General features: G+C 47.2%; 2 protein-coding genes across 2 annotated transcripts; one reads left to right on the top strand and one right to left on the bottom strand.

Annotated features, from left to right (window-relative positions):
* Window positions 1–1,025: 1,025 nt before the first annotated feature.
* On the bottom strand, window positions 1,026–7,019 carry AHSA1 (activator of HSP90 ATPase activity 1). The gene is made up of 9 exons (XM_061367518.1): window positions 6,830–7,019; window positions 6,322–6,512; window positions 6,069–6,151; window positions 5,561–5,678; window positions 3,802–3,890; window positions 3,314–3,448; window positions 2,442–2,543; window positions 1,871–1,922; window positions 1,026–1,441 (listed from the first exon to the last, which is right to left on the bottom strand). Exons 1-9 carry the CDS (start codon window positions 6,907–6,909, stop codon window positions 1,269–1,271), a joined length of 1,023 nt encoding a protein of 340 aa, XP_061223502.1. The 5' UTR covers window positions 6,910–7,019; the 3' UTR covers window positions 1,026–1,268.
* Window positions 7,020–7,216: 197 nt separating this feature from the next.
* VIPAS39 (VPS33B interacting protein, apical-basolateral polarity regulator, spe-39 homolog) lies at window positions 7,217–20,179 on the top strand. The gene is made up of 20 exons (XM_061367466.1): window positions 7,217–7,391; window positions 7,500–7,592; window positions 8,059–8,158; window positions 9,456–9,599; window positions 10,604–10,642; window positions 10,989–11,053; window positions 13,598–13,654; window positions 14,549–14,641; window positions 15,290–15,323; window positions 15,732–15,834; window positions 15,923–15,950; window positions 16,135–16,208; window positions 16,732–16,807; window positions 17,081–17,215; window positions 17,764–17,805; window positions 18,198–18,287; window positions 18,664–18,750; window positions 19,239–19,328; window positions 19,676–19,780; window positions 20,053–20,179. Exons 2-20 carry the CDS (start codon window positions 7,500–7,502, stop codon window positions 20,071–20,073), a joined length of 1,476 nt encoding a protein of 491 aa, XP_061223450.1. The 5' UTR covers window positions 7,217–7,391; the 3' UTR covers window positions 20,074–20,179.
* The last annotated feature ends 1,504 nt before the right edge of the window (window positions 20,180–21,683 follow it).

Genomic DNA, 21,683 nt, shown 5'->3' with positions numbered 1-21,683 from the left:
TTTCATACCCCACTCTCAATGTCCAGACAAACTTTACCATCAATAATCACTTTAGAATTGTGAGCAGAAAAGGCTAGAAATGCTCTCCATAATTTAAAAGGCAACTCAATGTGTTTTCTTTTTTAAACAGGCACTAAAGATTTTTTCTCTATCTCCCTACTCAAGCAGATGGCTACAACACACACATTGAAAACACAAGATTTAAAGACAACCCCAAGACAGTAAAACTCACCCAAGCAACATTACTTTTCTAGCTTACTAGAGGTACTCCGCAGAAAACAGAAGCATGCAAGAGAAGTTCCTGCCTCCAAGGGAAAACTGAGCACTTCAGTCACCCCTGAGGTTAAGCAGATTGACACTTCTGACCAGAAGTCAATTTTCTCCCCCATCCTTAACACGAATTTATTGCTTTAGAAGAGACATCTGGGAACTAACTGTATTAGCAGAAAAGTACAAATGTGTTCTTCCTCACCAGTCGAAGCAACAGCTGAAGTGGGATCAGCCAAAAGTACTCCACCTTGTTTAATTTACAGGAATAAATCCCACCCCCATTAAGAGCCTACAGCTTGCTTTGGCCTGAAGCTCTTGGGAGGTAGCTGACCCTGGGCACCATGACCTGCTAAAACTGCTCTGTAGGTGAGATTCCCTGGCAGTGGTTTGTCAGTTGTCTTGGACAGCAGGTGACTCAATGGTTGGCATTCCTGTAGAGCAGGATAGTGCACGAAAGGATTGTGTTGAAGAAGGGAATGTGCACAGGAGGGGAATAGCTTGAACAGGATCTTAGATCCCTTAAGAAACGAGAAGGGTTTGAAACATTTACTAGCTGCAGATCAAAAGCAGAGAGAAAATGAGCAGCTGCTCAAACTAAAAACTGCATCAAGCTCCTGCTCTCTGCTCCCCAGAAGCGAGGAGTAAATTTCACTGGGATCAGCACTCCCCACTGAGCCATGTTTTTCCACACAGATCCCTCCCTCTGCCTATTGACCAACTCTTTGAACTCAAGCTGATCTGAGGACACAAGTTCCACAGTGGGTTTTTTTAAGTTAGGTTTATTTAGCAATAGAAGTATGTACATGTAAGAGAATCCCCTGCAGCACGAGACATGCACAAAGCAGTGAGGGACTGAAAGTGGTGCTGCTCAATGGCCTTCTGCATCACCTGTCATCCCACTTTACTCGGCCGCAGGGCCAAGATTAGAAAGGGACAGGTGAGAAATTGATCAGTCCACGTGGCAGAGTCTTCCGGCAAAGCCTTCCCAGCAACCAGTATTAAAACAAGCGGGCACCATAGCCAAATGTCTGTTTAATACCCTCGAAGTAGTAGCGCTGCCAGCCTTGCTTTGTTCTTTCCTCCTCACTGGCAGGAATTCCCTTGCCTTCCAAGCACACCTCCGTCTCACCACCTTTGTCGGTGAAGTTCAAGGTAATTGTTGCAAAGTGCCCTAGAGGAACCAAAGCAAACCTGTCAGCAGTGTGCAGTATATGCTGCCGCAAGGAGCTGCTCTGCTCCTCCTCTCACACACCACCACCTAAAAGACTACTCAGGATACTTCCCTAGAGGATCTATTTACAACAGCTGCAAGCCCTTCTCACAAACAGGGAGAGGGTTCCCTCTTCATGGAGTTCAAAGCAGTTGCAGCCATAGCTGAGCAAGCTGCTACTGCATCATTCCTAATCCCTGGCCACTGCTCTCAGGGGTGGCTGATAATTTCTAACCATGTGCGATATGAAGCTTGGGTAAGGTCTCTCCAGCTTCCAGAACACCGTGCGCTCCATGATCATGAGCCAGAATGTGGTATGGCACATGGGGCTGGAATACTTAAAACACACGCAGTGGCTGCAATACCACAGTCCATTTCTGGACTACTTACCAGCTGGCCAAGATTTAAATCTCCATTTCATAACAAGTTGCTTCTCAGGCACCTTGAAAAGTGAGAGAGAGACTGAGTAGTTGTTTTTTGTTTTCAAATCCTGCAGTCTAATAGAAAGCAACTAGAACTGTGTTATCTGAAGCCTTAGAAACCCCTTGAGAAACACACACACAGAGGGAAAGAGATTTAAGTGTCCTTTCCACTCCTAGGACGGCAGGCCATAGTACAGCCCTAAACACTAAGACAGTGTCCCTGCCCAGAAGGCAGGAAGGGCAAAGAGGAAAAGGGTCAACTGCCATCTTTAACATCCCTCTAATCCCTAATACATAAGTAAAATAAAAGACAGAGCACATACATGACTAGAAGCCAGATTTTCTCACCAGACTGAAGTCCCATACACTAATTCATACTCTAATCCATACTGTCAGGAATACTTCAATAGCCACAGTGAATATAGGTAACTGCTGGGCACCAGGCAGAACTTCACAGTCAGCTAACTGAAGCACTGGTTCAGAACTGGCACCTCCAGGCTGCCCATGAGCAAGATTCAACTGCACTATTTAGTACTTACTAGGTCAACAAACTCTCCTGTGACACTGCCATCCAGCAGCTGAAACTTGCCTCCTTTATCAGCCTCCAAGGTGGCTTGTGCATGAGTGAAAGCTTGGACCATCTGAAAAGAATTCAGGAGGAAATCTGTATTACTTGACATTATCTGCTTGCAAACTTGTTGCCTAATGCCTCCCACCCAGCTACAAAAGTTCTTGAAGATGAGGTAAGTCAACAGCGTAAGGTCTTCATCAAGAAAACACAAAAGCCCTGCCCAAAAAAGCAAGGTTAGATCCACTACAGCAGCATTCTGCCTGCCAAGGGAAAAGAATCCCTAACTTCCACATTCTGCGCAGTGTTCTGCAAGCCACACTTTTGATTTACTCTGTTGATTTCTCAGTGAAACCTTCTTCTCAGGAAAGGTCATATTTTTTACTCTTACTAGAAAAACATAGGAAGAACAAAAGACTAAGACCATGTTTAAATGTTTAAATAATGGTAAGAAATGCTGCTCTTTCTTCTTACACTATATAGTAGTCTGCAAGAGAGGAGCTATTCACAAAATGTACTTTGATACCACCGAACCTGAAGAGGAAAAAGTGAAACAAAACAAAAAAGCCCACAACTGCAAATACCAACAGATCTGACCACAAGCAATAATAGATACATCTACAGACAGGTGCTGACAGCAGGCCAGAACTGGCTTCTGGCTGGCAATAATTCTCTCTTACCAACTGTGTGAAAAGATGCACATGTGAATTTTAAGCAAGCATTCTGCAGACCAACTTTCTTATTCCATTCTCATGGATTGCGAGTGTCCTACAGAATGCCTTAAAAAGCTTCTTACAGTCTCCTGTGTGCAACGAACAGTTCTGAGAACAAGCCTGACATTACCTCCTGAGTAATGAATACCCGGTAGAGCTCTTCAGGAGATGTTAAGAAGGTGTCTTTCAAGCTGATCTTACACGTAGGGATCTTGACTCCTATGGATTTGGACTGCGATGTGGCAGTACTGCTGCTAGCAGCCGTCTAACAAAACAAGCAAAACAAACATATACATTCCTTTTTTCAGTCCAGAAAAGGAGTAAAATTAACAAGTGGTTCACATACCCAAAAGAAAAAAAACAAAGGCCTTTAGTAAAGATGTCATTAGGTACAACCATATTTGAGTGTAAAAAGCAGATTTATCACTCTGCTTGAATTAAGAAATATCATGTGCTGCAAATGAAACAGTCAGGCCTACACCACAGACTGCCAATTCCTGAATATATACACATATATATATCCTATAAACAGCACAGGCTGCTCCTGTAAGCACTGGAATGTAATACTCTGTACCCTTCTTCACAAATGCAAAAGCATGTTTGCACAGTTTCATTTACCTTGCGGTCTTCTGCTTTAGGAGCCACCTGAGGGGTTGTTTCCATGTGTTCACCATTCACTGTGGGCAAAATCATGCCCTGGGTGAATTCTGGAAAGACAAGAACGCACTCATGAAACTAGTAAAAGATCAAACCTTTCAACTGTTCCTTGAAATACAGAATCAAAAAGGGCTTCCTGGTTTCTCCCCTGCCCTTGACAGCACTCACAGCTTGAAACAGTTTGCTTTAAAAAAGTAAACAGATCTCTTTTTACAAGCAATTAATTCTTCTTGCCCTCACTACTCTACTGAAGGCCATACCTGAACCTGCCTACACTGACAATTAGGAACTTACCTCCTATTCCCAGCCTAGACATACCAATCACTCTCTGTTCTACATTACTATCGCATTAACGCTAGCCTTATAGTTACATAGCTTTTCGTCTCTTTCAGTCTCAAATATAAATAGCAAACACATCTCAGATACTTTTACCTTGCTGGTCTAGACAAACCAAAACAAGCTTTTCCATTTCTTTTCCAACTGGCTCTCCATTTCTCCTTTCATTGTAATAAAGTTACTTCTAACTCCATCTTTATCTTTTTTGAAAACAGATACTAGGACTACACACACAGAACCCAAGGGAGACCTCACCAGTGCCCTGTCCAGCAGCATTAGCACTTCCATAACTCCACCAGAAGCTTCAGCCTCTTTCTGTATGCTTGCTTTCTCTCCAGCTCTGTCACTTCTGCCTTTACCAATTATAAAACAGTTTGCTCTTTCTCCTTCCTCTTCATCTGTTCAAACTGGCAACATTCCATTATATATAGCAGAATTATATAATTAATCATATAGCAGAATCCTATCACATGTATATATTCTTGTATCCTGCAATACTTGGTTCCCACCTATTCTTCTTTATTCCCACAAGATCATACAGTTCTTCCCAAATAACATTCTTGTCTTCCACTGGGTGCTTGCATCTCCCACCCTGAACACAAAAGTGGCTGAAAAAACCCAAGGGTACAGAAATTTGATCTTGGAAAAACTGCAACCAGTGGTGGCTAGTACTCACCAAAATGAGTATCTAGCATGCGTAGTGTAATATAGGTAAATGGATATAAAAGCTGTTGTAGCAATCAAAGCCTGCACTAGAGGGCAAAGCCAAACTCCATCAAAGCCCAATGATTTAAGTCCAACTGCTGGGACCAGATTTATCTTCTAAAAAGATAATTTTAATCCAGATGCTGAAATAGCTCATTCAGTGACACCAACAAAACCTGCAGAGCAATTTCCAGTTGTCAGTTACTCTCAAATCCAAGTAACAATAAATGCCTTTACTATGGTTGGCAGAAGCGCAAAACCAACAAACTTATGATATGACCAAGGGACTAAGCAAACTAAAGGCCAGGTTGTGCCACATGCAGTGACTGATGCTCTGTGTCACCGAGGCAGCAAACACATTACTAGATTTATCTTCTCTGTATCTGAGCTCCAGCAAGTGAAGGATATTCTCAGTTTTAAAACATTAGTCCAAAAATGGTGTTTATTTTTTATTATTCATAAATCTCTCTGGGCTGTGCTACAGTGTTTAGAAGCAGAAGCGCTTCTTGCGAAACGCTTACCATTTTCATAAGAGACAGAACAGCTACTGTTGTTGCTCTGACACCATCCTGTTGAGATGGGGCGAGGAACTAATATTCACTTCTCTCATTACCCCCACCCCTTCTTTAGCATTAGCCCATATGGGTTCCTGTAACACTTCTCCCTCTCAGTTACATACCTGTTTTGAGAGTGCTGATGTAAGTTTTCATTGCATCTCTAATTTTTTTTGCACCCTCTTGCTTCATCAGGGTCTTTAAGGTAGTGTCAGGCTCATCTTTAGCAAGGCTGACAAGGATCTAAGTAAGAAAGACAAGTGCTGGTTTACAAAGCCATATTTTCGTGGTCTTTTCATTACTCAATTCAGCATCAGTTAGACTTTGGCTACACTTTCATAAGCAGCAGTGCAGTTTTATTAACCTTTCACTTCATTTCTGCCTACAGTAATGTACACAAATACCTAAATACCTTCATGTGCTGTAGAGCCCTTATATATTACAGGGGGATGGAGTAAGATGACCTTTAAGGACCCTTCCAATCCAAACCATTCTATGATTCTGTTAACTTAAGCAGCCTCTAATACTAAAAAAGTTCTACACAAATGGTCCAGAAAACGCACCACAAAAGAAAATACTAATGCTGTGAGGCTTCCTGTTGGAACAGCCATGTAACCAGCATGCTGTACTTACCTCAACTTCATCGATGTCATTTTCATCTGAGAGATTAGGAATCTCCACATAACCTTTGTATTTCACCCCAGTCTTTGAGGTGCCTGCAATTACAATTACGTTGTTCAGATCAACATTTCTTAGTTTGGTTGTTGTAAAAGCAAACTCGTATCACAATACAGTACTTCCCTTCATTACTATTTCCCAAATGAGTAAGTATCCTTATCTTATACTTGAATCTAGCCTTGAAACAGTGGGGGAGCACATCACTCACCAGTCCACGCCAGCTTAATAGCCCACTCATAGAAGAAGATCAGCTTCCCTTTACGGTTATTAATGGAGGCCTCTCCATCCAGTTTGCTCACTTCTGTCACCTCACAAGCCCCTTCCTCACTCTCCACTCTGACAGGAAGGAGCAGAGTTTTCAGCCGCTCTGTGGACCAGTTGGAGGCATCCCGCTCCGTCCTGCGGGAAAACCGGGCGCTGTGAGAAGCTGGGACGGGCCACACCGCCAACACAAGCTGCGGATACCTAACCTTCCCCGAGCCCGTCCTTCCTCCATGCCCCGCTCCAGCACACACACACAGCTCTTACCACTGATGGGCACCCCCCCCCTCCCCGGAAACGGCGGCTTTCAAGGGACATCGGCCGGACAACCACACCTTAGCACCAACGCCAAGCAGGGAAGGGAGAAAGGGAAAAGAGAGCCGTTCCCCGGGGCATCGGCCTCCTCCCCCCGGGGGCACAGGGTCCTGCCGGGCCGGTCTCGCCGCCGCGCTCACCAGTGCCAGTTGTTGACGTTGGTGGCGTCCGCCCGCTGCTCGACGATCCATCGCGGGTCCCCCTCGCCCCACTTGGCCATCGAGACCGCAGCCTCCTCCGCACCGACCGCCCGTGGAAACTGCTAGAACCGCCGCGCCACCTCCCGGCTTCCGCCACCGGCACGGTCCCTTCCGGCGCCCTTCCCCCGCCCGCGCGCGCACGCACCGCCCTGCTGCTTGGTTCCGCTGCCCCGCTTCCGGCTGGCTCCTGGCCCGTCCGCGCCCCCACTGGTCGGTACCCCCCGGAGCCGGGCACACCGCGCCAAGCAACCGCCCCGATCCCGGCTGCGGGCAGTCCAGCTTTCAGCAGCCCGCCCAGCACCGCCCGGTGGGGGCTAGTAGTGCGGCGGCGCGGGGCACGCCGGTACTGGTAGTGCGCGGGCGGGTACGCACCGCACCGTGTCGCGGCGGAGGGACTACTGGTCCTGGAGTGCCCTGCGCGGCAGCCGCACCTTCCTCCCCTGCCGTGCCGTGCTGTGCTGAGCCGAGCCGGTGCCTAGCGCGGGAGAGGAGGCGCGGGGAGGTGAGTGGTGCCGGGGGGGTTGGGTTGGGTTGGGCTGGGCGGGAGGGGACAGGACAAGCGGGACGTGACCGTGACCCCCGCTGAGGCGGCCGCGCGGTGCCGTTGCAGATGAGCAGGGTTCGAGCGGACGAGGAGGAGTATTGGCACAGCTCCAAGTTCCGGGCCTTCACCTTCGATGACGAGGATGACGAGCTCTCACAGGTAGGGTCCGAGCCCGCCTCTGCCGCGGCTCGGTGTGAGATCCTCGTCCTCGGGTGAGGCCTCCTGTGGGCTCGGCCCTGCTCTCCGGTGAGGGTCTGTGTTTCGGGGTAGGGAGGGATGGAATGTTGCCTCTTGGCCTGTGTGGAGGTCACCGCCGGTTCCCGGCTCGCCCCCCATGGTGGCTAGTCCGAAATCTCATTAGAACAGTGGTTCCTCACCTGCACACCAAACTGGACCTTCTGCGGGCTGAGCTGTCAGTGCCTGTGTCAGTGGCCTTTGGGCTCCCGGTGGTGAGGAAGGGTTGCTGCGTCTGTTGAACACCTACAGGCACAGCATGCCTCTTCCAAAAAAGGCAGCTGAAGAAGCTGTGTTCAAAGCTCTGAAGAATGTTTTTTGAAGGAAATAGGAAACAAAGCACACCTGCAACACTGGTGATCTTTATACAAGCCTTTTCCCTTGTCCCTAGCTAAAGGAATCCAAACAGGCAGTGAATAGCCTTCGGGATATCGTCGATGATGATGATGACGACCTTGAGAGGGTCAGCTGGAGTGGAGAACCTGTGGGAAGTAAGTGCAAGAAGTGCTGCAAATTATCCTGAGACAGAGGGAGTTGAAAATTCACACTTAAGCCACATTATTTAGTTGAGCTCGGGAATACTGCTTGTTACCTAATCCTGCACGTCAAATCTAATTGTAGTCTCTTCAGGTCACATTGTGAGCCACTTGATTTACCTGTGTGGATTCACTAGAGACTGAGCAGAAGCCCAGATTACATCAAGGAATGCAGACAAGTGGAGGGAATTCACTGTGCTTTTCCTAATACGTAGCCCAGCTTAGGGCAGATATTTGGAGGTTATGGCATGATACTTATTCTCAGCTGGCCTGCAGGATTCCAGGTGATCATTTTGTTCATGCTGCTGCCTGAAATGGCACCATTTAAAGTTCTCTGTGCTTTGTCTCCACAGCGCTTTTGGGAGACACTCCAAGGTTTAGCATATGTTTGTAGACTGACTGTTATGCTTGAAGTTTGAAAGGAAATTGTAAGCATTAAGCAAATGTGTTTCTAGTGGTGGTGGGAGCAAGCTCACAACCGACAGACTATACGTTCTCCTGTGCTTTGGAGTTCCTGACCCACAGAGTATGTGGTACTTGCTAGCCAAGTAAATTTCCAGACTGGAAATTTACATTTGGATCACCCAGGGGACCTTCAAAGGGTCTGTTCTTGTCCTGTGCTGTAGCTCCTCCCTCTGGTTCAGGCCATTTCATTTCCTGCCCCAGGACTCTACCTGTCAGCTTTTTTGCTCTATCATCACTCTGTCCTAAAATGAGTGAAAAATAGGGAAACTATGTCTCAAACAAGCTGGAGGGAGACATGTGCATTGTTACTGGCAGCATATGCATATGCACATTGATAGCTGTTTTGTCTCTGTGGGGAGGAAAACTGTCTTAGTTTTTCAGTGTTCAGGAAGGTATGCTCTTATGCTTCTGTAACGAGGTAAGTCTGGGATTCTGTTTTGCTCTGTACCTTTAGAACAAGGATTATACCTTTGTTGCGTATACTTTATATGCAACAACATAAAAATGTTGGGTAGTCTGTTTATATACGCCATAACTAGCTGTACAACACTGCTGAAATCAACCATTTCTGGAGGAGAATGCACGATGTTTAACAAGCACTGTTACATGAGATTAGGATTCTGTGCACTGCATCTGCTTGGTGCTGAGAGTCACAGTTATCAGTATGTGCTAGTGCAAAGCTAACTGAGAAGGACACGCTTGATAACATTCCTGCTGTGCCATAAGATCATGTTTTGCAGCCTGGTTTTCTCTTTCTCCGTTATGAATTACGTCTGTCTGCACATAGGTATCTCCTGGTCAATCAAAGAGACAGCCTCCAGCAGCACCAGCTCACTGGAGGGCCGAGACTCCAGCCTGCAGAAAGGCTCATCCTCCTATGCTGCTTTTCCCAAACAGGTTTCCTCCTACTCTCTAAGCAGTTTATTCAAAGGTGAGATTGCTCATATACAATGTGGACAAATGGGTTTTTCCTCAGCAATATCAAGGGGCCATTGTATTATCTAGTGTAAATTGTCTTTTCTCAAGTGTATTGCAAAACAGAGAAGCTCTGATCTCTCCTCAGTGTGAAAGTGTATGTCCTACTGGTCAGAAATTGGAGATTGTCTTGTGCAGAAGATCATATGCTCTCATGGTATGGGAGGGTGTTTTGGAGATAGTGGCTCCTTAAAAGCCAGGTTGCCACAGAACAGCAAGGTAAAACACAGCAGTATACAGTAATCCATTTGCATGGAAAAGAGCAGGCTAAAAAGGGACTGGCTTAACCCACGTGAGCCTTATTTGATCTTCAGTACTGTAGAGAAGACAGGTTGATTATCCTTTATTTGGCTTTCAGTAGGTTGTTGCTGGTGGTTACAGTTTGGCCAGCAAAGTATAACATCAGTGGTAGGAGCAGTGGTAGCATAGCTGCTTATGGGGATTGCTACGCAGCAGGCTGTCTGGAGACTTACACAGCTTGCAAGAGTTCAGCTCTGTTGTCTCACAGCTGGGCAACAAAACGTCTTTTACTTTATCTCTGTGGGGTGCTTTTTTACCCTTAACTTTGATAATACAGTGATAATGAAAGGCATCCAAATCACAGCCCTGGTGAATGAAGCTGGCTGTGTTGCCATGGCCTAAGCAGTGCTGTGTGCTTGAGCCTCTGCTCTGCAGGTAGATGGGCGAGTTCAGGCTCTCTCTCTCCTGGCGTTAGCAACAAGAGGTCAGATAGGGCTGGGCTGTGATATGGTTTGTTACGCCACAGCCAATTTCAAAGCCTTGGGCTACAAGCAGGTGAGCCCCAGCTATGGTGGTGTAGTGTGAATCGCTACAGAGAGTAGCTTGTTCTACAGCGGCATAGCTGTAGCACACTGGCTTGCAGTGTAGGCTTGTGTTTCCTCTGCAAGAGATGTTGCTGGTAAATAGACAGTCTCTCATGAGTGTTTGTTTTGATTTCAGGACGAAACAAACTTCCAAGTTTCCAGTCCCTTTCAGATGGTAAGTTTTGAATTGCTGCCTCATTTTGGGAGACGTGCAGGTTTATGTAAACCAAAGCATTTCCATAAAATGGAAGTGTATTCTTCCTTACGTTGCAGAAAGGGAACTGAATCATGGGTTGCCTGAAAGCCATTCAGTAAAGAAGTGAAAGAGTTGGCGTGATGGTTTGCAGTAATCTGCGTATGCCCAACTGTCAACTGGTGTGTTCAGAGCAACTTCGAATTGCCAGTTGGTGCTTGAGTTTGGGTCTTCTACCACAAAGAAAAAAAAAAAAAGGAATGTGTTTTTGGAGGTGTGCCTGAATCAGGATTTTGATGTATTACTCGGCTTTGCCTTTCCCTTTCAGCCCTCTCTGATGCGGGAGTTAAAAACTATGCCCCAGAGCTGCGCAGACCAAAAGCTGAGTACAAGGTGAGCAGCCTCTGTAATGTGCTGAGTTCAGAGTACTGCCAGGAGAACTTCATCCTCTATTGGCTTCATGGGAGATGATTAATCGCTATTTGAGACAGCAGAGGACAGTGCAGGGTATAGAACAGGAGCTGCAAAATGTATCCTCACAGTAATTTAGGTGTTCTCTGCTTTTGCTCAGTAGGGAGCTTTGCTCGGGTTCTTAGTTACTCCTTCTAATGAATGGCCCAGCAGTCTTTGTGAAAAGTATTTCTAAATAGTGCTTTGCCTGTAAGCTGCTTTCATGCTGGGTCAGGTGAGCTGGCATCATGTGTGCTTTTTTTATTTTTTATATCTGAAGGCTTCTAAAAGAGAGTTGCACAGAGGTGGAGCTCCAGTTAGCAGGAATGTTCTTCTCCCAAACAGGCAGTATTAGGTGTTGTAGAATCTAGTGGACTTTGGGACTGGGTGGATTTCTCCTACTAGGTGTGAGGTTGTAGTTATATGTCCCCAGGTCCAGCCAGTGAGAGGACTGAGCACATATTCCCTACAGATACAGACATTAGCAATACTGTCACAGCTGCCCACATGAATTAGCAGAGACAGAAACCAATGCCCTTACCAACAGACTCATAAACACACAACACTCAAGCCCAATCTTGAGCCTCTTTTCTGTCTGAGCAGGATTGAATTCCACTAGTGGAACACACTGTCTCTCCAGTAGGTGGTCATAGACAACCAGTTGTTTTGTAGCTGAATCCTAGGCCCCAGTATCCTCCAGTTGCTGCCACCTAGACCCTTGAGCCCTTAGGATTCATGGTCCCATTCCAGTTCCTGGTACTCAAGACTGCTTATTCTCCTCGCTGGCTGGTTGAGCTTGAAGTTCATTAGCATTCATATGAATACACTTGGAATAGAAAGCCAACCCCCACAGGAGGTGGTTAAGTATAGAATTTAATGAGAGTATAAGACACACTGCAGTGATCCATTGCAGGGCTCAGTGAGACAGGCACACTAACTAGCCGTGTGTTTAACTTAGCTGGCACCCTGTAGCACCTTTTCGCTCTAGTTTCCATGTTTGTTCTTGCGTTATTCATTGTGATTCCTCCCTTTCCCTGCTTTTTGTCTTTCCCGTAAACTTCTGTAACACGCCTCACACATTTACACAGCCCTCTTAAAACATCCCAGGATTCTCTTTCCCTTGTGTGTCATACTAAGTCTTGTGCCTCCAGAGTTGCATGGGGTTTGAGGAGAATTTCTTTGGTTTGAAGAAGGTTTTGACGGGTTTTATGCAATGGGGAATGACTTAATCTGTCTCATTTGATGGTGGCAAGGAGTGGCCAAGTTGGCGTGCTCAGATTGCGTCTATTGGGTTCTTGGGCATTCTCCACCTGTCCTTGGCCATCTGATCCTTACTAGGTTGTTGTGCTTATGTTGATTAGCCATTAAACTCATAATCTAACAGGCAGCACTTCCTGAAAGCTAATCAGGAGAAATAAGTGTGCCCTCTTGCGTTCTGTCCTGTGCATGCAGAGGTAGGGATGCAGGAAGGAAAAGGGTTGTAGAGCCCCTTAAAGCAGGGAGGGGTATTGTAAGTAAGGTGAATAAAGGCTGAGTAGCCTCAGTGACAGGCTGAGGAGCTGCCACTGGGCACAGGTGTTGGAGGGAACCTTGATGCTCAGGACATGTGACACTCAGCTACACTTTGAATTGAGAGACTCATGTCCCCTAACAGGGCTGGATGAATCCATTTTGTTTCTTTCAATAAATCTTCAATGAATTTAAAATACAATGTCTTCAGAGGCGGTTCTGGTTATTGCCTTTCTCTGGCTCTTTTGAGGTGGAAGGCTGAATCACAACCACTGGCTCGAGTGCCTCTCAAAGACTTGGGTGCATTCTTGGAGTCTCAGTTCAGGAATGGCTGAGGCCACTGCCTGTTTATGTAGTGTTTCCAGATTGTAGTGTCTGCAAGCTGCAGGCGAAGAACTTTGGTCACTGCAGCAGTGACAGCATATTATCTGTTAAGATAGTTTTGCTAAAGGCTTCAGTGTTTTTGTCATGTTACACTAGTCCTGTGCAACTCTCCAGGCTCTTGTTTGAGACTGTTACCCTACATTCTCCACACTGCTGTGGAATGCTCACCAGCAGAATTCTGTCTGAATTGTAACAAGAAACTCCTTCCCCTTCAGTTTTGGTTTTGTCAGTTTTGCACGTGCTCTGCTTGTCTTTCTGAAAGCAACATTGGAACTTTAATTTGCAAGGAAGACAACCTGTTGAAACGCACTTGTTATAAAGGATATGATGACAGACCTTACTGAGGCAACAGAAAAACTGGGTTAGTGTCTGAGTGTCTAGCTTCCCTCCCACCAGCATGCAGGGTCTGAGAGCCCAGCATCTGCACCTGAACACTGCAGAGACACATCCTACTATGGCCCCCCCTGGAGCAGATGAATAAGTCTCAGATGCTACACATGGGCCATCATTCCATGCTTGTATAAAGCAGCTTGGGGCCTGCTTACATGATCTGGCCTCTCAAATCTCAAGAGTTCTTTATTTTTCTTGTGACAGGATTACAGCAATGATTGGAGCCCCAAAGATACAGTCAGGCGCATGCAGAGGGGCAAGGTAAGGACTTTCTTCTCCCACCTGCTTGTAAGAGACAGGATGGGTGGTCCTAAACTGGCTTACTGTTTCTGATGCTCCTGGTTGTTCCAGGACCAGGGAGGGGACCCATGTTACTTGCAGCATCTAGCAGGGTAGTCTGGCTGCCTGCTGCTTTGCCAGGTGTCAGTGCTGGGATCACATTAGCTCAGGAGCAGCAAGGCTTTGCATTATTTACCTGAGTCATCCCCTTAGCTAGGCTCTGACAGGAGGTATCTGCGCTGCTGTGTCCTTCTCTACCCTTTCTGTTCCTTGGGGCTGGGTTTATGGAAAAAAGTCCCAGGGTGTGGGGCTTCTTAGTTGGTGGCAAATGGAGGGGGGAAGACTGAAGCAATCTTGGTTACACTGAAGCTGGAATGAGGCTCAGCTGTCTCAGTTTGCAGTGAGCATTCAGGCAGCTTGTGGTTTTACCCTGCATGTGTCTTCTCAGTGCCTCAGGTGAGCTAAAGGCTGACAGGCCTTTATGGGGTAAGAAGGGAGGAAGTCTTACAACTCTGCTTTTCTTGTCTCCCCTGTGGAAGGGGCCCTGGAGAGTTCCCTCCTTCTGTCAGGCCTGGTGGTTTGTACTGTACAGGGAAGTTTAGCCTTGCTACAGGAGTGTTTGTGCTGAACACACAATGTCTGATTCCTAGCCTGGGCAATAATGAGAGCTATTCTGCAACATTTTTGAATAGATTCCCAGGGATCACAGAGCATGTGATTTCAGCTAAATGAGAAGCTCTCTGCTGGTTAAGAGGGCAGTTATTCATGTTGCTGAAATGTTTATGGGAGCAGAATAAGTAGTACCTTGGGGGTTGGTTCAGCCTGGGGCTTGTCTGGTATCCCATATAAGCCTGCTAATACCTCATCTGTCTCCAGGTCTGCTCTCTTGAAAGATTTCGTTCGCTGCAGGACAAGCTGGTGCTCTTGGATGAAGCTGTGGCAGGACATGACGGAAACGTCATTACAGCTGTGAGTCCTGCTGGGGCCATATAAGGCTGGGACTTCCTGGGTGACCCCATAGAGGGTGCTTTTGTGCGTGCAGTCATCTGTGTGCGTAATCTTGCAAGATGGGGTGTTGTCCTTTACTTAAAATGAAAAAGTTACTGAAAAGTGTAAAAGCTTAAGACTGGGGATTCTGTATGCCCTCTGGCTTTCTGCCACTGCGGAATTCATGCCAGGTTAATAACAGGGAACCTGATCCTTCAGCCTTACAGATCTTTGCAGCAATTTCTTGAATGCCAAGGTTTAATTTGTTCATTGCAGCATAGAGGATTTGAGGGGTTCCTCCAGTTTATCTGGTTTCCAAAGCATCAGACAACAAATGGGACTGTGTCAGATCTTCCCTCGTTCAGGTATTTTAAGCCCTTGAATCTCTCATGGAAAGGTTTTTCTTTGTAAATCTTGGTCTCATCACTTAGGAGATTAGCCATGCAGCTGTGGACCCGGCTCACTGCCTCTTCTGTGTCTGGTGGATAGTAGAATTCAGGCTGTAAGAGCTGTGTCTTCAGAGGCCCTTTGCAAAAGCTTCCCCAGGCCTTGACTAGTTTCCTGTCTGTCTGTTTTAATTCTGGTGAAGACTGATCTGGTCAGCTGAGAGCTGCCTCTCTGTGCTCACAGGTCCTGATATTCCTGAAACGAACACTAAGGAGAGGTAAGTGTGGCTGGAGCCAGGGTTTTTGTTGCGTGTTTCAGTTAAGGGCAGAGGGGCTAGTTCTTTCACTGAACTAAAGTCACAAAGAGAGCAGCTGAGATATTGCTACTTTACTGAGCATGAAATATTTTTGCAGTGAGTGTAACATGGGAGGCGGGATGATGAATGCCCATAAGGGCCTCAGAGAGGAGTTTTGAGCAGCAGTAAGTGGTAACAGTGATGGAGTGAATTCAGCTGGCAGTCCAGTGAATGGGCTCTTCTCCTGTGCTGTAGCCTCCAAGACTGTTTTGAGATAGGATAAGGTTGTTTGATCCTGCCAGTGGCTTGCAGCTCCATGCACCATGCTTGGCCCTCTCTGGCTTGGCAGTGCTAACTTACTTCACCCATGTGTACATTTCTCTCCTGCAGAGATCTTGTTTCGGGAGCTGGAGGTGCGGCAGGTGGCCTTGTGCCATCTGATCCATTTCCTCAAAGAGACGGGTGAGCAGAAGTTGCTTCTGGATCTGCTCAGGTGAGACTCTTGCCCATCCTCATGGCAGAGCTGAGCACGCTGCTAGGATCCTGCCTTCAAGTTGATGTTTGCTCATTCTGTTCTGCAGGTTCCTAGACAGGACTGAGGAAGTTGCTGTGAGTATTCCCAGGAGCAGAAGCTCCCTTTCCTCAGGAAAGAGGGAGTGTAGTGGGCAGGGGGAGGCCATTTGCAAGGTGTCTGGTAGTCACCAAGAGCTTTGCATTCCTGTTTTGCCCTCTGGAGTTCTGTATTTCTCAAATCCATGAGAACAGACTGTGCTGCTTTTCCCTCTCCCTCCAGCTGTCCCAGTACCGGGAACATTTGAACATACAGGATGTAGAAAAAAGGAGGGAGTTTCTGAAAGGCTGCATTGGGTAAGAAAAAATGCAGGAGGGTGGGAGGGATGTCAGTGCTTCACAGAAGGTGGTGGTAAAGAAAATTAGACCTCTGTCACAGTGCAATGGCTTGCGTAGTTTGAGAGCTGATGTCGGTTTTGCCCCAGTGGGAGTGGGGTGTTACGGACACATTGTAGACCAGAGAGGAAGAATTTGTGATCACTAGTCTAGCAGCATTTGCTGCTTACTTGGAGGCGAAGATGCTTCGGGAACCTTCTGAACATTAACCCTTCAGGTCATGAAGGATGAAAGCATTGGTGCCTGAGCACAGTAGCATCAGCTTTGTGTGTTCTGTGAGAGGTGTCATTTAATTTTGCCTTCTCTGAACCCTTCCTAGTAGAGAGCCAGTTGGAGAGGGCAGCAGGCCACTCAGAGTAGGGAGAAGGGGGGGTGTTCACCACATCTCGGTCTGTGGGGAAGATGTTTGGTAGAGAAGAGCATCCTTCTAAGTGTACTGTGTTTAGAGTTGCTGACAGTATCTCCTCCCTCCATGTCTGACCAGGCTGCCATTTTCAGCTGAGGATACCTCTCATATCCAAGACCATTATACCCTGTTGGAGCGACAGATAATCATTGAGGTATGACATCTTTCCTGCGGGAGATGACTGGTTCTAGCTGCAAGACCTCTGTCTGTTCCTGACATATACAACTTTGGATCTATCGAGCCTGCCCTGGCTAGTATGGTTTAACTGCTGTCTAAGCTGCTGTGCCAGGCATGCATGTGAAATACCAGATATGAGACTTGATGGCACGTTGAGGCACTGCTATCACAACACTGTCTCCAGGTCTCTCCCTGCAGCTGGGTCAGGCAGTTGCCCTGGCTCATGCTCACTCTCTTCCTGATTCCACAGGCCAACGACCGGCACTTGGAGACGTCTGGACAGTCAGAGATATTCAAGAAATATCCTCGCAAGGCTTCAATTCTCAACATGCCATTAGTGACCACCCTCTTCTATTCCTGTGTCTACCACTACACAGAGGCTGAGGTGAGAGTGATGTGGGATAACGGTTATGTCTTGTCTCTGTATCCCTCAGTATGTGGGGTGGTTAAGCTGGGGCATATTAAAGAAAGAAGGGGAGACAAGTCATGTTTCATCCCTCAGAGAAACCTGAAGAAACTCAGCGCTCTTTGTCCGTCTGGGACCAGTTTGGAGTTTTCTTTTGTGCTCCAGGATGGGACATTGAACCTGGGACAGTATGTCAGGGAGTTGCCTCCTGGAAATCACTGCCTTTTATTTCCTCAAGAAGTCAGAATTGGCCATTAATCCCATGAGTCCGAGAGAGGGATATACTGATTTTGGAAGTGCTGGATGTGCACCAGTTGAGGATGTAGGGGAAACCAAACCAGAGTGCTGATGGGGTGGGATAGTTGCTCGCTTCTGCCACCTGTTCTTCTTGTGGCAGTGACATGAGGAAAAAGCAGTAAAAACTTGGGGAGATTAATTCACCCTGTGTGAGGCAACCGCCTTAAAAGAGGTATCCTCTCCCTTCTCCTGCCCTGCTGAGTTTGCACTGACTTGTCTGCTCTCTCTAGGGAACATTCAGCAGCCCCACTAACCTAAAGAAAACATTTAAGGTGAGTCTCCTGCTGTCCTGGCAACGCTAGCTTTAAAATGTGGGCAACCGAACTGTATTTAGCAAAGGGGCTGGGTAGAAAGAGTTTGAGCAACTCAGTGCTGAGGTAGGGATGGGGGCATGGCATCTTTCTTGAGCAGAGCCATTCTGGAGGCTCAGAAAGGAAAGTGGAAGCCATGTGGAAGCCTTCACTGAGTGTACCCTGGCTGCAGCAGCACTTGCAAGTCCCCACCTCCTGCTCTCTGCAGTGCTGGCACTGGCCTCAGGCAGTACCTCTCCTTGCCTGACTGTTGGTGAGGGTCCTGACAGGGCAGGGCAGATGCCATTCCTACCCAACCCACACAGGCCTTCTGAGCTGTGCCTGTGCTCTGACTGCAGCTTTCTGCCTTGCAGATTCCTGATAAGCAGTATGTGCTGACTGCCCTGGCTGCCCGTGCCAAGCTGCGAGCCTGGGATGATGTGGATGCCCTCTTCACTACCAAGGTGAGCTGCAGAAAGCCTTGCTGAGGACTCTATTCCAGGTACTGGTATCTGCTACTGATAGCTGGCTTGTTCTGGGGTGACTAGACAGATTGGTTTTAATTCAGCAGGGCCCAGCACCTCTGCTGCAATACATTCCTTCTCTCCCTGCCTGGGACTGGTTTGGCTGCAGCAACAAGGTCGGGGAAGGGGGTTTTCTGCTTTCCTGCTCTGTTACCAAAGGGTTTTCAGCCAACCTGCTCCCAGCCACTGGATGAAGGGCTCTGCCTGTGGTGCACATGGTGGTTGGTGTCATACACTGTGGCACTGGGGAAAAGCATTTTCTGGTGGCTGGAGGGATTGCCTTTTAGGATTAACAGAGGGTTGGCTCTCATTTCAGAACTGGCTGGGCTACACCAAGAAGAAGGCACCGATTGGCTTCCACCGGGTGGTGGAGATCTTGCAAAGGAACAATGCTCCTGTGCAGGTGAGCAAGGAACTGCTGCTCATGTCCTCCTGCTCTTTGTTGGGATTTGGTGTGTGAATGATTCCCTGAGTAAGCCTCTTCCTAGCTTGGAGGGGAACAGCTTGCCGAGCTATGGGATGGTAGTGAGGGCTAGGTCCTAGGTCTGACTGTGAGATAGACAGTGGGCCTACACTTGTCTGGCATCTTTTTCCCCATGGTGCATTGACACCTTTGTTTGCTACATGAACTTCTTTTTTTTTTGCTTAATCTGACTGGCAATGGTTAACCTGATCCATAGGAACAAGGTAGCCTAGGACTCTGAGCTTTGTGAGCAAAGCTTTACTGCCTCTGGGGCTCTGGACGGTCTTGTCCTGATAGCTTGTTGCCTTAGGAAAGAAGGGGTCATGTCTGTGTGATCAGTGACCTTGAAAGATTTTGTGACTGGAGCGAGAGAAGGAGGCAGTAGGTACCTGCAAAAGAGAGCTGAGAGACTCTTCCTTCCCTCACAGGTGCTACAGGAGTATGTGCGCCTGGTGGAGGATGTGGAGACACGGCTGAGCCTGGCCACCAAATACAAGTGCCATGATGTTGCCATTGAGGTAGATCCTTGCTCTGTGTGTGGAGAGATGGCACAAGAATCCTTTTCTCCCTAGCTTTCCTGTGCTCTGCTATGTGCCGTTGCTGTTATGTGCCTTGTGGGGTTTGTTTTATCCATGTTGCTTGGGAGCAGTGATATGCTTCCTGGTGGAAAGCAAGTGAGCCAGGAGAATAGCTCCTAGTGGCTCACTTGCTGTGGTTTTGTGGTGGGAACCTGAGGAGGGCATGAAGAGCTGTGGTGGGAACTTGAGGAAGGAATGAAGAGGTGCCTTGCTCATCTCCAGAGCACCATCTAAATCTGTAAGTGTCCTCTTCACTCAGCTGGGTGCTGGTTTTGCTGTTTATCTAGACTTATAAGGATCTAAAGGATCGTATCCAGCTGACAGCATATAAATGCAAGGTGGAGCGAGGCTCTGCAGAAGAAGAGAAGATAAACAGCATTCTCAACAACATGGTAAGAAACATCTACTTTTTCTGCCAGAGACTTTCATCAGAAATGGCTGTAGATTAGATGTAAGGGTGTGGCTGTCCTACATACTTTTTATTCCTGCTGGGAAGCTAATCTTACCTTTGGGATTGCATTCAGTATGGGAATGAAGGGTGAAACTGATAGAATTAGCACCTTCTGGCCATAGTTGTTCTTGTCAGGGACTGGGACTCGCTAACTTGGTCCTGAGGCATCTGTGTTCAACACTGATGTTAGTCATGTCTCATTCTCTCTTTTAGCAAATCCGATGGAAGAACTGAGCACCTGTGAAGCAGCCTGTTTGGCTGCTGCCTTGCCTGTGAAAGAGGAAACTGCAAAACCCAGCCCAGTGCCAACAGAGCAACTCTTACTCTCATTGCATGATCGTTCGTCGGTTACAGTGGCTTGTGGGACAGTAGCTGGTTGAAGGCAGCTGCTCCAACGTAGCCATGGTACTAATCCACCAGGGTTGATTCTTTTTGGAATCTGATTCTCTTTGACTTGGCTATGTAAGCCAGGCAGTGTTTTTGTTTACAGAGGAGGTGGCTGGAGGTTATGTTTGGTCTGAGTGGTGACTGAGCTCATTTTCTCTCACAAGAGGAACAGGTCAGTCACACTCAGGGGTCTCTCTACCAGATGATTCTGGTCAGTCCCTGTAACACTCAAGCTGGCTTGGGCATCCTCAGTCATGGCTGTGGCTGGAGTAAAGCCTACTGGGCTGTGTTCTCCCTGCATCAGAGTGTGTTGAAGGAAAGGACCAGCTGTACCTTAGAGCTTGCTTTTTTTTTTTTTCCCCTCTTTTTTTTTTTTCTTTTAATATTTTTATTTTTTTTTTCTGTGGTTTGTTCTGGATCACCCTAGGAAAAGAGGTGTTGTATGAACTCCTGCGGAGAGCCAGGACAGCAGTCCCCCCCAGTATCCTTGTGCTGGCACTCTGCAGCTCTTGGAAGATCCCTTTATCAGGGAAGAACAGGCCCCTAGTGTGGAGCTGGTCAGAGGCCTGCTAGGTTGCAAGGAGAGCAAGCAGGGACTCTCTCAGTTAGCACAAACCTGCTGGTCCCAGCAGCTCTTTTCTCAGTGTTACGCCAGGAAGGATTGAATTGCACTTTCACAGAAACACAACTCCTCAGGCAACTGCTGGCTTCATCCTTCCAGACCTCACTTCAGTTCCTTAAATAAAGCTGTCTCTTTCTCCTTGGGCTGTATATTTTGTTCCCATACTGAGCAATTCATCACTCTATGTGCTAATCCTGAGCAATTTATCACACCTCCCACTAAGTGAGTATGCGGGGTATTTTCTTGTGTCCTGAAAAGCACAGTGCGTGTCACCGTGGAGCAGCTTTGCTTGCAGCAATATCTTACTTCACTCCTTCGGTGCTGTCAGTACAGATGAATTAATTTTAATGTAGGAGACTTTGCTGCCACAGAGGTGAAGGTTTTGTATAGTAATGTCCCAGTCTGAGGGCAGGTTTGGGTTCCAGCCTCCCTTTTTTTTTCTTTTGGTATTTGTTTTGTTTTCTGCTTTTTGTCCTCGTTGACTTATTTAAATTGGAAGAAACCTCTTAATTGTCTAGTCCAATCCTGCTCAAACAGAGTCACCTGGAACAGACAGACCTGGACTGTGTCTGTTTGGGTTTTCAGTATCTCCACAGCTGGAGACAGCTTGGCTTCTCTGGGCAACCTCTTCCTGAATTTTACCACCCTCACAGTAAAAAGATGTTTTCTTGTCTTCAGATGGACTGTCACATTTCACTTTGTGCTCACTGCCTCTTGTCATCATTTGGCACCCATTAAAAGAATCTGGGTCCTTCCCCCTCATCAGGTATTACATACATTGAAAAGTTCCCCTGACCCTTCTCCAGGGTGAACAATCCGAGCTCTCAGCTTCTCC

This window comes from Neopsephotus bourkii, unplaced genomic scaffold (assembly GCF_033783945.1).
Source record: "Neopsephotus bourkii isolate Nb327-2 ecotype Australia unplaced genomic scaffold, CSIRO-AGI_Nbou_v1 NB_1376, whole genome shotgun sequence".
NCBI classification, from domain to species: Eukaryota; Metazoa; Chordata; class Aves; order Psittaciformes; family Psittacidae; genus Neopsephotus; species Neopsephotus bourkii.
The sequence above is the reverse complement of the archived record's forward strand: the minus strand, read 5'-3'. Positions and strand labels throughout refer to the sequence as shown.